Source organism: Aquarana catesbeiana, linkage group LG03 (assembly GCF_042186555.1).
Source record: "Aquarana catesbeiana isolate 2022-GZ linkage group LG03, ASM4218655v1, whole genome shotgun sequence".
In the NCBI taxonomy this organism is placed as follows: domain Eukaryota; kingdom Metazoa; phylum Chordata; class Amphibia; order Anura; family Ranidae; genus Aquarana; species Aquarana catesbeiana.
The window spans coordinates 607892941-607909339 of record NC_133326.1 but is presented as its reverse complement, the minus strand read 5'-3'; the positions used below and the strand labels follow the sequence as shown (position 1 = coordinate 607909339).

Here is a 16399-nt window from a genome sequence, read left to right as displayed (position 1 = left end):
CGCAGCCACTGCATTTTTGCCTTGGACTGTAGAGTTTGACAAGCAGCACCACTTGTCATACCTTCCCATTGAGTTCAGCGGAGCCGTGCTGCAACCACGTGCAGTGCATGCAATTGGAGTGCGGCATTATAGCGTTAAGTCAGGCAGTGAGGAGGCAATACAAGACTTGCTCACTGCCTGTAAAATGTTCTCTGAAAAGCATTGTGATTGGAAGGAGAGATCCTGAGATTGGTACAGTGGGGATTTCTGCAGATCCTGACCTGGAGTGAAGAACAGGTGCACGGCTCCTGGGATTTGCAGTGTGCAGGCACTAACTCTGGAAGAACTTGGCCTGGCAGCAGAGTAGCAGGAGAGCATTGAGATGTCTCCTAGACTGCACTCTCCCACCAGAACCAATCCTCCCCACTGTACTAATCAGATCTCCTTCCAGTTCCTGCAGCTCTCCACACGGACATCTGTCAGCTTCCTCAGTAAGTGGAGGCATCCAGGGACTGATGTAGCCCTGGGGCTGCAAATTGCCCAGGTCTGCCTTAGAAAGTTTTATATCTTTTTTGGACTTGATTGAAGAGATCTCTTCACTAGAGATGGGCTCAGGCGTGTTCGGGACCCCACTTGTCCAATCCCGCCAGGAAGCTGACACTGCACACCCCTAATCACAGGCAATGAGACATTTCTCAATCTGTGCAGCTGCAGAGTGGGAAATGTCTCACTGCCTGTGATTAGCGGTGTGCAGTGTCGGGTTCCTGGCGGGATCGGGCATGTGGGATCTGGGAACACACCCAAGCCCATTCTTACTCTTCACTTGACTTCCTGGCCCTGCACACCTGCTGTGGTCATAGGGAGGGAGATCCAGCTCTCTGTTAATATTTTTTATTATTATTATTATACAGAATTTATATAGCGCCAACAGTTTATGCAGCGCTTTACAACTTGAGGGTAGACAGTATAAATACAATACACTTGAATACAGTAGGAATCAGAGGGCCCTGCTCCTTAGAGCTCACAATCTAAAAGGGAAGGTCAAGAGATACAAGAGGTAATAACTGCGGGGGATGTGCTGATGGAGAGAATAAATGTACAGTTGTTAGGTGGGGGCCAGATAGGCTTCTCTGAAGAGATGAGTTTTCAGAGATCGTCTGAAAGTGGACAAAGTAGGAGAAAGTCGGACAGATTGGAGTAGATATCTTGAGCTCGGTTTTGGATAGGTTGAGTTTGAGGAAGTGATGTAACATCCAGGCTGATATGTCTTCTAGTAAGTTGGTGATGCGTGAGGAGACAGAGGGAGACAGCTGGGGGGTGGAGAGATAGATTTGGGTGTCATCAGCGTAGAGATGATTTTGAAAGCCATGAGAGGCAATCATTTGACCCAGGGAGGTGGTGTAGATTGAGAAAAGGAGAGGTCCAAGAACAGAACCTTGGAGGACATCCACGGAGAAAGGAAGAGGAGAGGAGGAAGTAGAGTTGTAAGTGACACTAAAAGAGCGGTGGGATAGGTAGGATGAGAACCAGCGATGAGTACAGTCACGGAGACTGTTGAATCCTTTATTTTATATTATGGATATATGAATGCAGCAGGAGCTTAGGTGGGCGAAGGTGGACAGGAACACTTTAAACATTAAATAAGTGGTATGTTTTGTAACCTCAGCACCAGATCTCTGTAAAGCAATCGCAAAAAATAGAAAAAGATGGGACTTTGATGGAGCTAAATAGCACCATCTTTTTCTATTTTTTGAGATTTAACACTTCCAGATGAACATGAGCAGGATTTATAAAATCAACACTCACTAATATTCAAGATATAGAAGGATCTAGGGTCTGATTCAGCCCACTATGCTTCACCTATAAATAAAATACCACTTTTAGTGGACTGAAGACAAACTTTTGTTTAGATAGCCAATAACAAATCCATAAAAAATATGCAATTTAGGTGTATTGAACATAACTAAACTTCAAAAACACTTAGAATCTATTAATCAACAAATACAGGCAGTGGTCTGCCAATAGTAAATGAACAGAATTAATTCCACATCTATAGCTGACCTTTACATAGGGGTTCCTTGATGTAAGCCTATGTATACTATCTATATCTTTACTGCAGTCTTTGTCATATATTTTTTATCTTATTTCTCATCTACAGGGACATTCAGCAAGACCAGTTTCGTGGCAGTCATCCACACTGGCGTGGAGCGTCTTTTGTGTACAACCACTACCTGTTCCTGGTGTGTTTCATGGTGGTCCTGCTGTCTATTATGCTGTACCTGCTAAGGCTTAGACGTATTCACCGGCGCATGCAGCGGAACACATCTTCCTCTGCACTTTGGGTGGAGCAAGGACTGCAGCCATCTGGGCTCCCTGGCACCTTGTAAAGAACTGACAGCAATATGTTGCACATCCTCACCACCCTGTTTGGTGGAATGGGTTAGCTAAGAAGGACTTTGTGAACCGTCTAGTGGCTCCCTCTGCTGGAAAGAGAGGAACCTTGGTGAGGATGACCTTGGCTCCTGCAATGCCATCCTGGATGGGAGGAAACAGATTAAAGCCATGTTTTATGCCTCAGGGTCCCCTACCTGTTAATAAAAAGGGGTGCAAGATGTGTTCATGTGACCTCTATGGAGGACACAGCACATACATTTCCACTTTAGGGTTTCCCGCAACAGGGAGAACACACTGTCTTCTGTAATAATGCTTACCTTGCACTTTACTCCATGGCAACAGACATTTGTTTTCTATGAGCTCTGCAAGGTTTAAATAGAAGTTGTGTTTCAAAATATGATCTCAGTACTGTAAGATGCACAGCTTATTGTTTGATAGGAAGAGATATGAACTGTTATGTATTGTGATGTTTACTTGTATCTGCTTCCCAGAGGCCTGCCATTTTGAGAGCTGAAAGAATGCTCAGTTTATTATTAAATATGGGGCTGACTGGTGCCAGCCTCCTTCCAGGAAAAAAAAAAGATGCTGTTTGTCTTACCTCAGTTTTTCTGGACCACAAACCAGAAAGTGTTAGAGTTCTTCACCTCTGCCCTTTTTCTAGGGTGGTGAGGCATAAAGGCATCAGCATTGCAGACAGGCAACTAGCATTTTCAGGAAGAGAGGTCATTAGTGGCCGCCCACATATTTCTTCCATGACCGATTTTCTTTTACATGGAAAACTCCGATCTGACTTTGACCTCTGTATGTAGCAAAACAAGGAACCTACCAGAACCTCCAGGTTTCATCAGAAGCTGAAGTTGCAGATTTTATTTGCGGCTTCATGTGTTGGGGAAATCTTGCATTGTGGTACCACCCATTACATTACATAAATCATTGCCACTATATTAAAAAGTTACTAAACCCAGGACCCTGCATTCACTATATCTGGTCTTCCACAGTCCAAAGAACATGGAAATGCAATTATTGTAGTAAATATAAACTGCTAAATACCCTTTCTTATCAGCAGTATATAGCAGTCTTGTGGCTTCTATCAGTGTCTGGCCGAGCACTAGTTAAAGCTTGTAGGAGGAGTATTCATTCTCCTCGGACTGTCCTATGAGGCCGCATGACCCCTGACCCTCTGGACAGTGCTGATTGGCCCTGTGCGGATCACATGCACCCTCCCAAAAAAAAAAAACTCTCTAGCAATACACAGCATGTGCAGCTTGTCCCAGAGGCTCTGTTCTATCCGGAGATGTATTGGGGACAGTGGAATGAGGGGAGGATCAGAGAAGACAGGATCAAACAGCCTTTTTACACAATGCGCGTGATTAACCTCTTAGGTTCCATAGTGAGTACAACAAGCATGCTTTACTGCATATACAGACTGATTTCACTGTTGTGGGTTTTGGAACGCTTTAACTGTATAATTGTGTATTAGTTTGCTCAGCCATGTAAAACATCCAGACCTCTTCATATTAGGACCAAGATGGGGACCAAAGTGCGGTCAAAAACAGGTGTAGAAACAACATTTAGGGATCGCTGTGCTTAGATCTGTAATATATATGGGTTTGAATACATCAGTATTATACGCTATTGACCCATGCACACAGCTTCATTTTGGTCTGTGACGTTTAGCTCTGTAAACCAAAACAAGAAGAGTCTGCATCCACAGTCCGGGGTTTGACTGTATGTTACGCTGTACGCATGCAAAGGTATGTGGATGCACTCTCCAGTTTTAGTAAATCAACTCCTATGTGTAGTAAGTGGGGGTGATGCAGGTTTAGAATGACTAAAGGCTGAAGTCCTGCTCTACCACCATGTGAATGTCTCCTTAGGGGCAAAATTTCAAAAAAGTTTAGACGGCGCATACATGGAATTACTTTAGATAGTACACATCTCATCTCATGCGAACAAACAAGTGTAGACTGTATGAGCTGAAATACAGTACAGACCATTTTTTTTTAATGCAGGATCTTGCTGGCAGCAAGGAACTGTATATGGCTGTGTACATGTGTGGGGCCTTAGTGTGGCAAGAGTTACTGTCCACAGCTAGCTAGATTTGTGACACAATTGCAGAGCCTCAGTGCACTAGAAAGTACCAATATAAGGAAAGATATTGTGGTTCCATCTATAAAAATGGCTGCCTTTGTTGGGTTTTTTTTTTTTTTGTTCAGTAAACTTCTCCACACTGGAGTGGATGTAACACAGCATCCAGCACTTTACTTCCTGGGTTGGAGAAGTCATAAAAGACTTAACTCCATAGAAAACATAAATCTATAGAAGTAGAAATAAGTCATTCAAGTTAGTACACATTGTTAGACCTGGTATTTGCAGGGCGGTTGTCAGAGGTCAAAACCACCTGCCAATCATCAGCAATGTGTCAGAGAATTGCAGTGGGAACAATCCCTATTGTCTCTGGTTTTCTTTCAGCTCTCAAAATGGCCTCCTTGTCTATGTTCCATGCCTCCATGCCTTGCTAATGTTGTCAACTCCAAGTAAATCGGTACTATTGGAATATTGGTTCATTCCACAAAATGGCTGCCTTTTCTACATAAGACGACAGGTCAATGGGTAAGTTCACATTTTTCATAAAAAAATGAAAAGGTGAACTAACTCTGAAAACCTACCTTACCCTCCTGGTCCCCTCTGCAGTTAGCTGGTCCCACACCACTGTCCCACTGCCTCCACCAGTAAGGGGCCACACACTGAGAATCTTCACTACACACCTCCGGTGGCTGTGTAGCGGTAATTGGTTAAGGCAGCCACATTACCGCATTGACCAATGAGAAGCTCTTCTGTCCTCTGGAACCAGGTCCCAGAGGAAAGAAGGCTCAACAGATTTTCATTGGTCACGTGGCCACATTGATGAATCACCGTTCAACATTGCCTGCATTATGATGCTACACAGCCACCAGGGCTGTGTCTCGTTAGGATTCTTGGTGTGCATCATTATAGTGACTGGCGGAGGCGGTGGGAACTTGGCATAGAGCAGTGGGGACTGGGACAGTTTTTAAAGTGAATTCATCTTTTCATTTTTTTTATGGAAAGGTAAGGTTATCCTTAAATTATCTGTTCACTCCAGTCTCTGTCCTTAGTCTTGCTGTACTATCCTCAGTGCTCTGAGTCTCTCCCATGCTGCTCTATGATGAGAAATCATAACGTGTCATTTAAAGGAGTAGTTGCTGCTATCTTTGTGCCCTTCAGAGCTCTCAAGACTTAAACTGCAGAGGTTATATGAAGGTTATGGTTCTATGAATTCAAATGTTTTCTGAAGACACCTGTTCCCTAGGGACATAGTGTGTTTAGGTTTTCAAATAAATGCTTACAGATGTCGTCTGCCTGTCCCGCTAATGAAACCAGATTCACACGTGTCAGTCTCATGATATGTGACATGGCTTACAGGGTAATGTCCCACGTTAGAGACATGATAAAAACTATATGAATAGAGACATTCCCTGCATGTCTGCATGTTCATGTTTTCAGAGCCTGGTGTGAATGTATTATTGTACACATTGTATATAGTGGGTGCACAGTTTTCAACAACTGAAGAACGGAAAATTGGAGGTGTTCTCCCTAAACACCAGACATCTTTCGGCTGGCGTTCTTTAAAGTGAGTATTTGGTTAAGTGCAATGACCAAAAACTCCACTTTTTCCGTACTGCTTTTTTTTAATAGAGAATACCAAATAATTATTGTCTTTTAGGTTAAAATTATCTTTTTTTTTTTTTTAATTGAGTCCTATTGTAGGGGAATCATATTGGTTATAAATGATTAGCTTTCCATTTCCAAAAGGGACACATTGCATCCTCTTTTTGAGTTTTAATGCCTACATACTTAAATATACTATATGGCCAAAAAGTTTGAGGACCCCTGATCATACCACCTACCACTATATTATCAAAACTACATAGACACCGCTCCAAAATAATAAAGTAGAACTATGGGCAAAATGTTTTTTTCATTTTGGATAGAGTAGGGAGGGTTATAACACCTGTTGGTTTATTTTTTGCCATGTATGCCCAATTAGGGAGATTTACCATCACTTCCTGTCCCATAGCTAAAACAGGAAGTGAGAGTAAATCCCTGCAAAGTAAGGGAATCCCTTGGGGGCCCCACGCCATCTGAACTAGTGTCCGCATTGGAAGATTTCCCCTCTAATACTTTTCTGGGGACAACCCAAAATTTGTGATTTTCTTTTACTTTCCATGCTAATGGTAAACCAGACAAATATAAATAATGACTCTCCCTAATGGGAGCACAGACGGCAAGAAAAACTGACAGGTGTTCCAATGCCTCTCCGCTGTATCCAAAACTAAAGAAAAAGTTTTGCTTTTTATTATAATTTAAGTTCAGGTGTTTAAATTTGCTTTCAAGTTTAAGTTCACTTCTCGGCCTTTTGGCTAAGATCAAATGTAGTATCTGTTCTTATCAGTTGCCAGAGGAGGAACTATGGGAGGGCAGATGCAAATCCAATGGTGTCATTGCACCTGGAAGGGCGGTTTTGGTAGTGGCTCAGATCTGATCATCCTTGTTGGTGTCAGCGGGGTCGAGTCTGAGCCGTCCAGAAGGGTGCTCCTGGTGAGGATGGGTGCTGCATCTGGGTCTGACCCAGAGGGTCGGGTCCCTGGCCTTCTGGCCTAGATTGGGGTAGCTCTAGCTCTGGTCAGTTTTTCGTGAGAGAGCACAGGCTCCTCTCTAGCTGGAGGGGGAGGAGCAGTTAGTATTCCCTGAATGTAATTAGGTAGGAGTGATGGGAGCAACGGTGGGGCCTGATGGTAAAGGGCTCTTACCAAGCTCCCAGAACTTCAGGCCTTTCTGGCTGGGGTGGGGGCTGCTGTGGTCTGGGTTGTTGGTCAGGGTTGGTACCGAAAGCCTATGGTGTATGTGCCCCTGGAGTGGCAGTCCAGGGGTGTCATAATATCACTGAGAGCGAGGGTCACTTTGATTTGTGGCACCATGGTCACTGCACCATTACATGCTTTTTTAGCACCTGCCTCCTGGGTCGGGCCTTTTGGCTGGGACCGGAGGAATTTTCTTATTCCTGGCCGGAGGGCCTGGTCATTGTATTGCACAATGGCCACCTTTTCACTCTCCTCTCCACTTCCTTGCTCCCCCACTTTATTTTATTTATTCCTTTTGTGTGTCACTTTTTGTATTTTTGCATTGTACATGGTTTGTTGCACTGTGTGACTGGTAGGGTTGCAGGTCCTCGGGCCTGCCCTGAAAGTCTTGGGAGGGGGTGGACATGGCCTTTTGGCTTAGTTCGCCCTTGACCCCCACCTAGTACTTGGGTGGGTCTGTTTCGGTAGGCCCTCCAGAGAAAGGGGTCCCTCTGGTTTCGGGCCAAGATGGACCAAATGTAAGTACCCTTGTCCCCATCAGGAGCCTAATGCACCGGGGGATTCAGGGCAAGGCCCTCTGATTTTAGAGGGCTTGTGTACTCGTTGCACTTTTTAGTGTTTCACTCTCTATGTGTGTGCACATTTTTTTGGCACCGGTGAAGTTTTTGAGTGTGTTTCACATGCCATGGGCTTTCAAAAAAAAAAAAAATTAAGTTCAGGTGTTTCCAGTGAAGGGTACTGATAATATTACAGCATATAAAACATTTTAGACAATTGTGCACTTCAAGCCTTGTGACAACAGTTTGGAGAAGGCCTTTTTCTGTTCCAGCATGACTACACTCCTTTGGACGAAGGCAGCTCTATAATAACGTGCTAAACATTCCACATGGCACTCAAAGTGAGATTAGACTCCACGCTCCATAATTACTTCTCAGGTGCTGGCTTGACTCATCTCCACGGATGAAGTCAATTATACCAGCAACAGGAACACGACATACTGAGATGCAAAATGATATTCTTCCTTTATTAAAATAGCCAGCAGGGACAAGTCCCATGGAGGAATTCATGTGGCCTTTACAAAACCATGACCTCATCCCTATTGAAAACTTTGCCTTGGGTGCTAAAGCACCTTGTCTATCTACACAGACCTATTGAACGCTTTTGGGATGAAGTGGAATTTTCATTTGAACCAGGTCTTATCATCCACCATCTGTACCTGACCTCAAAAATGCTCTTTAGGCTTAATAGGTACAAAATCGTGTGGAAACCTTCAAGGGTAAAGGGTGTTATAGCCACAAAGTGTGCGGCAGTGGGGGAAGGATTCCATATTTTGAAATGGAGTGTCCTGTAGGTATGATGGTCAGGTGTCCACAAACTCTTGGCAGATATCTCCTCCACCTCAGCTGTGTCACAGTTCCAAGTTGTTTCATGTATTAATGCCCATTAATTTCAGTTGTTTCATGTATTAATGCCCAATACATGTACTGTATATTTTTGGGTTTGATATCCTTTTTGAAAAATTATTTGGCAAAAGAAAACACCTACACCTACAAAACATAAATCATTGAATTTGTGCACAATACACATCAAACGCATTATGGGACCATTTTGTACAGCTTGGTCTGGTAAAACAGTAAATTGGGTCTTTCCTGATTTAATATTCCATCAATCCAGTAAAAAAAAAAAAAAAAAAAAAAAAAAAACTCCAGTTGCATCTGATTGAAAACTTTACAATGCATTCATTAATTGGACAAATAAATTAAAGTAACTAAGTGTTGAGAGAAATACGGGGCTTGCCATTACTGACCTTCTGAAAATTTCAATTTACTGGATGTTGCGTTGCACCCCTGGCTGCCTCCCTATGAACTTAACATTAACCTGTGCTGTATAAAACCTTTAAACAAAGATAACTGGTAGCTAGGTGGCAGCAAGAGTTTTCAGGTCATACCTTTAAACTCCTTTATAGTAAGCACCCTCTAAACTCCACCAGAACCCCTTAAATTTTATCTTCAATTACAGGATTTCTAAATGTTCTTATTTGTATAGGCATGCCTAAATATCCAGAGATTGGAGATTTTAGGGGGCTCAGACAGCACTGTATGGTTTCTATAGCAAAGCAGCACCCTATGGTGCCTCCTATTTATGTATGTGACCTTGATAAAGGGGGACCTACATGTCCTAAAAAACATCACAGCAATTTTGTTTGTGTGTGTGACATGAATCTCTAAGTTAAAGAGACCCTGTCATAAACTTAAAATAATGCAGTAACCGCATAGAAAAATCAAGTATTTTAAAAGCTTAATTGCAGCGCTTTCCTGTTCTGTAATGATTTTTTTTTTTTCTTTTATCCACTAGCAATGTGCTCTTGAACTTACTTTAAAAAATGACTAATCCATTCGATAGCACTGCCCCTCCTTGCAGAGATCATAGCTTTCTCCTCTTCTTGAAATTATACTGCCAGGGGTCTGCAAACTTTCTAAACAAGGGGCCAGGTAATTGTCCTTCAGACTTTAGGGGGCCGGACTGTGGCCAGTGGTAGTAGAAAATGCCACAGCATCAGTGAGAGCAACAAAGCCTCAGGCTTGGGAGTAAGAAATTACATAGCAGTAGTCAGTAGAAGGAGAAATTGTACCCCATCATGGATATTATTGAAAGACTAATGCCTCATCATTGGTGATAAATTGGAGGAATAGTGCCCCATTATTGGTGTCAATAGGAGGAATAGTGCCATTAGTATCAGTAGGGGGAATTGTACCCCCCCATCATTGATGTCAGTGGGTAAAATTATGCCCCATTGTTGGTGTGGAAGTGGAAGGAGTTATGTGCCACTCTTGGTGTCAGTAGGAGAAGAAATGGAGCCTAATTGTTGGTGTCAGTAGAATAGTGCCTTGTATCATTGGAAGAAATGGTGCCCCAAGGGTCGGATAAAGACAAGCAAAGTGCCACATCTGGCCTGCAGGCCTCAGTTTGGAGACCACTTCTCTGTGTTGGCTTAACTCATCCATCCCTCCCTACACAAGCAAGGCAGGGGAATATTATACAGTGTCAACTGAGTGACTGCTTGGGAGCTGCTGACATCACATCGGGGATGGTGACACCCAGCAGCAGTCTCAGGGCTTTTAGAAGCTCACACAATGAAGGCTTTTACAGGTATATAACATGCCTAATATATGTTAAATGCATATATAATCCTAAGGGAATATTGTTGAACTAAATGGTCTGACAGGGTTTCTTTAAGCAGGTGACTTCACTAAACTTCACAATGTGCTGCCCCCTTGTCTGCATTCTTATCCAGCAGTCAGAGACAGAGACAGTTTTACAGGGTTTTAGTACGACACAGGTTTACCTTAAAGCACAACAGCCTACAAATTTTTTTAGGTGTCTGATAGAAGGGGATAAGCAAGTCTCACAAACAAATTAAGGTCAGACTTAAAGCACTACCAAAAAAACTGTGGAAGGGCATCAAACCCTAGCAGAGTCCACAACAATAAAATTGTTTTTGGTGGAGAGGTCTTCCAAGTTATGCTGGCCAATCCATTTGAGCCCATTACAGCTTAACATATTTATTGAGATTGGAAAACCAGTAGTCCATCTGATTGATTGTTATGCTTCTCTGCTGGCACACAAAACAGAACATGTCCCATAAACTGCCTCCTTTTAATAACCATGTATGGGACTTGATCCATCTGTTAAAGGTTGATGTCAGCCCAGAGCCTGCTGGAAAGACACGTTCCAGCAGAGGAGTGATGAGAAGTCTAAGTCATGCCAGCTCTGTCTGAGTTATCTCATGCCCAGTCCTTGCTGTCCTTCCTTTTCTTCTTCCTGCTCTTGGATAAACCTCTCTTCGGCTCTATTCCCCCTTCAATGACCCAGCAGCTCCACTCTACATTCTGCTTGCCTTCCTTTCTGCAATTTCTCTTCCCAGCTCCACTTAAAGTTCATGTGCAAGTTTTTCTTAATTTTTTTTTTTTATGTCTTACGCCTGTTAATTTATCATTTTATTTAAATAAAAAACTGAATACTTGCAATTGTGGGTTTTGTTGCTGTAGACTTTGCAGGGAATTATTCCTGTTTCCAGCTGGATGTGTGATCCATTTTATTAAATCAAGATGTCCTCGGTCTTTAGAACTAGTCTTCACAGCCTCTCACCATCCCTACTGATCATCTGTAACTTGGTAGCCACAGGGTGCCGGAAATGGGAGCAGTGGGGGATGACATGGTCTAACTGAGAAGATACAATGGCATTTTTAAAAGTACTAAAGGCCCCCTAGGAATGTAATAATAGTGTCTGATCCTTTAGTAGTTAATGTTTTGGAACAAGATGCTTATGTGTACAGTTTGTTAAGGACATGAGTATCGGTTACCAAGACACATGTGTCATCATTCATCCATCTTTTTAGGATCAGTGGCGTTTAAAGGGACATTTTTCTTGGCTTTCAGAATTTTGTGTGTATAGCTGTTTTTCTCTCATCGTGTTTTATGATATGTTGGTTCTTTTGCTCAAAAACTCATAATAAAAACCCTGTTTGGGATCAGCCGACTCCAATGCCATAAAGGGAATAAGGAAAAAAGGAAAGGAAATACACAGCCCACTCTGCAAGTACAAAAAGTCATATCAAAAACACATAAATGTAATAGCCAATGATGAAAACTGAATCATTCACAACATGTCAATCATACTGTGCTAAAAACTCAATGTCCACCATTCTTGCCCCTATCCAGTGACAGTAATATATATATATATATATATGTATGTGTGTGTGTGTGTGTGTGTGTATATATATATATATATATATATATATATATATATATATATATATATATATATATATATATATATATATATATATATATATATATATATAGTGGGGCAAAAAAGTATTTAGTCAGCCACCAATCGTGCAAGTTCTCCCACTTAAAAAGATGAGAGAGGCCTGTAATTGTCATCATAGGTATACCTCAACTATGAGGCTGGGTTCACACTGGTCCGACAAACGCTCCGACATTGGGAGCTCATGTCGCATGACGTGTGAAATTTAATGTTTCCCTATGGGAGCCGTCCTAACTGGTCCGACACAAGTCGTTCCGACTTTAGAAATGCTCCCTGTACTACTTTGGTCCGACTTTGATCCTACTTCAGTCTATTGACTATCATTGAAGTCGGATCAAAGTCGGATTGCCGTCTTGCATGATCCGACTTTGGCACGCGACTTGTGCTCAGATGTTCTTGAGGGGGAACTCCGCGCCAAATTTTAAATAAAAAACCGGCATGGGTTCCCCCTCCAAGAGCATACCAGGCCCTTGGGTCTGGTATGGACCTTGAGGGGAACCCCCTACGCCGATAAAAACGGCGTGGGGGTCCCCCCCAATCCATACCAGACCCTTATCCGAGCACGCAGCCCGGCCGGACAGGAATGGGGGTGGGGACGAGCGAGCGCCCCCCCCCCTCCTGAACCGTACCAGGCCGCATGCCCTCAACATGGGGGGTTGGTGCTTTGGGGGAGGGGGCGCGCTGCGGCCCCCCACCCCAAAGCACCTTGTCCCCATGTCGATGAGGACAAGGGCCTCTTCCCGACAACCCTGGCCGTTGGTTGTCGGGGTCTGCGGGCGGGGGGCTTATCGGAATCCGGGAGCCCCCTTTAATAAGGGAGCCCCCAGATCCCGGCCCCCCACCCTATGTGAATGAGTATGGGGTACAGCGTACCCCTACCCATTCACCTAGGAAAAAAGTGTCAATTTAAAAAAAAAACACTACACAGATTTTTAAAGCATTTTATTAGACAGCTCCGGGGGTCTTCTTCCGACTTCGGGGGTCTCTCCGGTTCTTCTCCACGCTCTCCGGATCTTCTGCCGGGCTCCTCCGCTCTCTTCTGCTCTTTTGCCGCTCTTTTGCTAAAGCGGAGGAGCCCGGTCTTCAATCTTCTGCCTTCTGCCTTCTGCCTTCTGCCTTCTGCCTTCTGCCCTCTTCTCCTGATGTTGACACGACGCTCTCTGGGGCTAGAATGCTCTCTGTGCGCTCTGCTCTGACTTATATAGGCGGTGACCCCGCCCCCTTATGCCGTCACAGTCCCTGGGCATGCTGGGACTGTGACGTTTTAGGGGGCGTGGTCATCGGGTGATGACCACGCCCCCTAAAACGTCACAGTCCCAGCATGCCCAGGGACTGTGACGGCATAAGGGGGCGGGGTCACCGCCTATATAAGTCAGAGCAGAGCGCACAGAGAGCATTCTAGCCCCAGAGAGCGTCGTGTCAACATCAGGAGAAGAGGGCAGAAGGCAGAAGGCAGAAGGCAGAAGGCAGAAGGCAGAAGGCAGAAGATTGAAGACCGGGCTCCTCCGCTTTAGCAAAAGAGCGGCAAAAGAGCAGAAGAGAGCGGAGGAGCCCGGCAGAAGATCCGGAGAGCGTGGAGAAGAACCGGAGAGACCCCCGAAGTCGGAAGAAGACCCCCGGAGCTGTCTAATAAAATGCTTTAAAAATCTGTGTAGTGTTTTTTTTTTAAATTGACACTTTTTTCCTAGGTGAATGGGTAGGGGTACGCTGTACCCCATACTCATTCACATAGAGTGGGGGGCCGGGATCTGGGGGCTCCCTTATTAAAGGGGGCTCCCGGATTCCGATAAGCCCCCCGCCCGCAGACCCCGACAACCAACGGCCAGGGTTGTCGGGAAGAGGCCCTTGTCCTCATCGACATGGGGACAAGGTGCTTTGGGGTGGGGGGGCCGCAGCGCGCCCCCCTCCCCCAAGGCACCACCCCCCATGTTGAGGGCATGCGGCCTGGTACGGTTCAGGAGGGGGGGGGGCGCTCGCTCGTCCCCACCCCCATTCCTGTCCGGCCGGGCTGCGTGCTCGGATAAGGGTCTGGTATGGATTGGGGGCGACCCCCCACGCCGTTTTTTCGGCGTAGGGGGTTCCCCTCAAGGTCCATACCAGACCCAAGGGCCTGGTATGCCTCTGGAGGGGGAACCCATGCCGGTTTTTTATTTAAAATTTGGCGCGGAGTTCCCCCCTAAAGATTCATACCAAACACAGTGCCGGCATTGGCGGGGATCCAAGTCGGATCCCCGTTCATTGAAAGTCGGACACATGCCGGCTTCATGTCGCAGGGCAAAGTCGGATCCAAAGTAGGACGGCTGTCGTGTCGCACCAGTGTGAACCCAGCCTGAGACACAAAATGTGGAACAAATCCAGACAATCACATTGTCTGATTTTTGAAAGAATTTATTTGCAAATTATGGTGGAAAATAATGTATTTGGTCAATATCAAAAGTTCATCTCAATACTTTGTTATATATCCTTTGTTGGCAATGACAGAGGTCAAACATTTTCTGTAAGTCTTCACAAGGTTGTCACACACTGTTGCTGGTATGTTGGCCCATTCCTCCATGCAGATCTCCTCTAGAGCAGTGGTGATGTTTTGGGGCTGTCGCTGAGCAACACAGACTTTCAACTCCCTCCAAAGGTTTTCTATGGGGTTGAGATCTGGAGACTGGCTAGGCCACTCTAGGACCTTGAAATGCTTCTTACGAAGCCACTCCTTCGTTGCCCGGGCGATGTGTTTGGGATCATTGTCATGACCCAGCCACGTTTCATCTTCAATTCTCTTGCTGATGGGAGGAGGTTTGCACTCAAAATCTCACGATACATGGCCCCATTCATTCTTTCATGTACATGGATCAGTCGTCCTGTTCCCTTTGCAGAGAAACAGCCCCAAAGCATGATATTGCCACCCCCATGCTTCACAGTAAGTATGGTGTTCTTTGGTTGCAACTCAGCATTCTCTCTCCTCCTAACACGACGAGTTGTGTTTCTACCAAACAGTTCTACTTTGGTTTCATCTGACCATATGACATTCTCCCAATCCTCTTCTGGATCATCCAAATGCTCTCTAGCAAACCTCAGACGGGCCCGGACATGTACTGGCTTATGCGGGGGGACACGTCTGACACTGCAGGATCTGAGTCCCTGGCGGCGTAGTGTGTTACTGATGGTAGCCTTTGTTACTTTGGTCCCAGCTCTCTGCAGGTCATTCACTAGGTCACCCCGTGTGATTCTGGGATTTTTGCTCACCATTCTTGTGATCATTTTGACCCCACGGGTGAGATCTTGTGTGGAGCCCCAGATCGAGGGAGATTATCAGTGGTCTTGTATGTCTTCCATTTTCTAATTATTGCTCCCACAGTTGATTTCTTCACACCAACGCTTCACACCACTGCTTGCCTATTGCAGACTCAGTCTTCCCAGCCTGGTGCAGGTCTACAATTTTGTTTCTGGTGTCCTTCGACAGCTTTTTGGTCTTCACCATAGTGGAGTTTGGAGTGTGACTGTTTGAGGTTGTGGACAGGTGTCTTTTATACTGATAACAAGTTCAAACAGGTGCCATTAATACAGGTAATGAGTGGAGGACAGAGGAGCCTCTTAAAGAAGAAGATACAGGTCTATGAGAGCCAGAAATCTTGGTTGTTTGTAGGTGACCAAATACTTTATTTTCCACCATAATTTGCAAATAAATTATTTCAAAAATCAGACGTGATTGTCTGGATTTGTTTCCACATTTTGTTTCTAATAGTTGAGGTATACCTATGATGACAATTACAGGCCTCTCTCATCTTTTTAAGTGGGAGAACTTGCACAATTGGTGGCTGACTAAATACTTTTTTGCCACAATATATATATATATATATACAGCCAGGAATGTGAAAATACAATATCTTCAATCCTGAGCAGCAATAAATAACTTGAAACAGAGAAATTGCATGCATGTGAATAGGATGTGGAGCTAAGTTGGCTCCCAACAGGATATGGATCCTAGGAAGATCAGACCTTGATCCTGGGAAAGAGGCACGCTGGCATATTGTGGTAAGTGTTGTTTTTCCATCACCACCTGATAAGTATCGATTGACTCTTTCTACTTTGGACTATATGCTTTGATCCATGTATGGTCTATCATGGACCAGGACTGTCAACCTGCATGCACACTCTGGATATCAAATTATGGTTTGCAACAGTGAGAGGGAGTCTACAGGACACTGGGGGTTATTTACTAAAACTACATATCTGGTGCAGCTCTGCATGTAAACCAATCAGCTTCCAGGTTTTATTCTCAAAGCTTAATTGAACAAGCTGAAATTAGAAGCTGATTGGC

The 16399-nt window shown here is 44.5% G+C and overlaps 1 protein-coding gene and 1 non-coding gene across 4 annotated transcripts in view; both read left to right on the top strand.

Annotated features, from left to right (window-relative positions):
- ENTPD4 (ectonucleoside triphosphate diphosphohydrolase 4) overlaps positions 1-11284 on the top strand; it is a 91440-nt gene extending 80156 nt beyond the window's left edge. For all 3 annotated transcript variants that reach the window (XM_073622213.1, XM_073622211.1, XM_073622212.1), the window contains exon 13: positions 2138-11284. In XM_073622213.1, coding sequence (XP_073478314.1) covers positions 2138-2366 — 229 coding nt within the window. In that variant the 3' untranslated portion in view covers positions 2367-11284. The remainder of the gene's footprint in view (positions 1-2137) is intronic.
- Positions 6796-6977, top strand: LOC141135872 (U2 spliceosomal RNA). Its single transcript, XR_012243650.1, has one exon. It is a non-coding gene; the product is annotated as a U2 spliceosomal RNA (small nuclear RNA).
- Positions 11285-16399: the final 5115 nt, after the last annotated feature.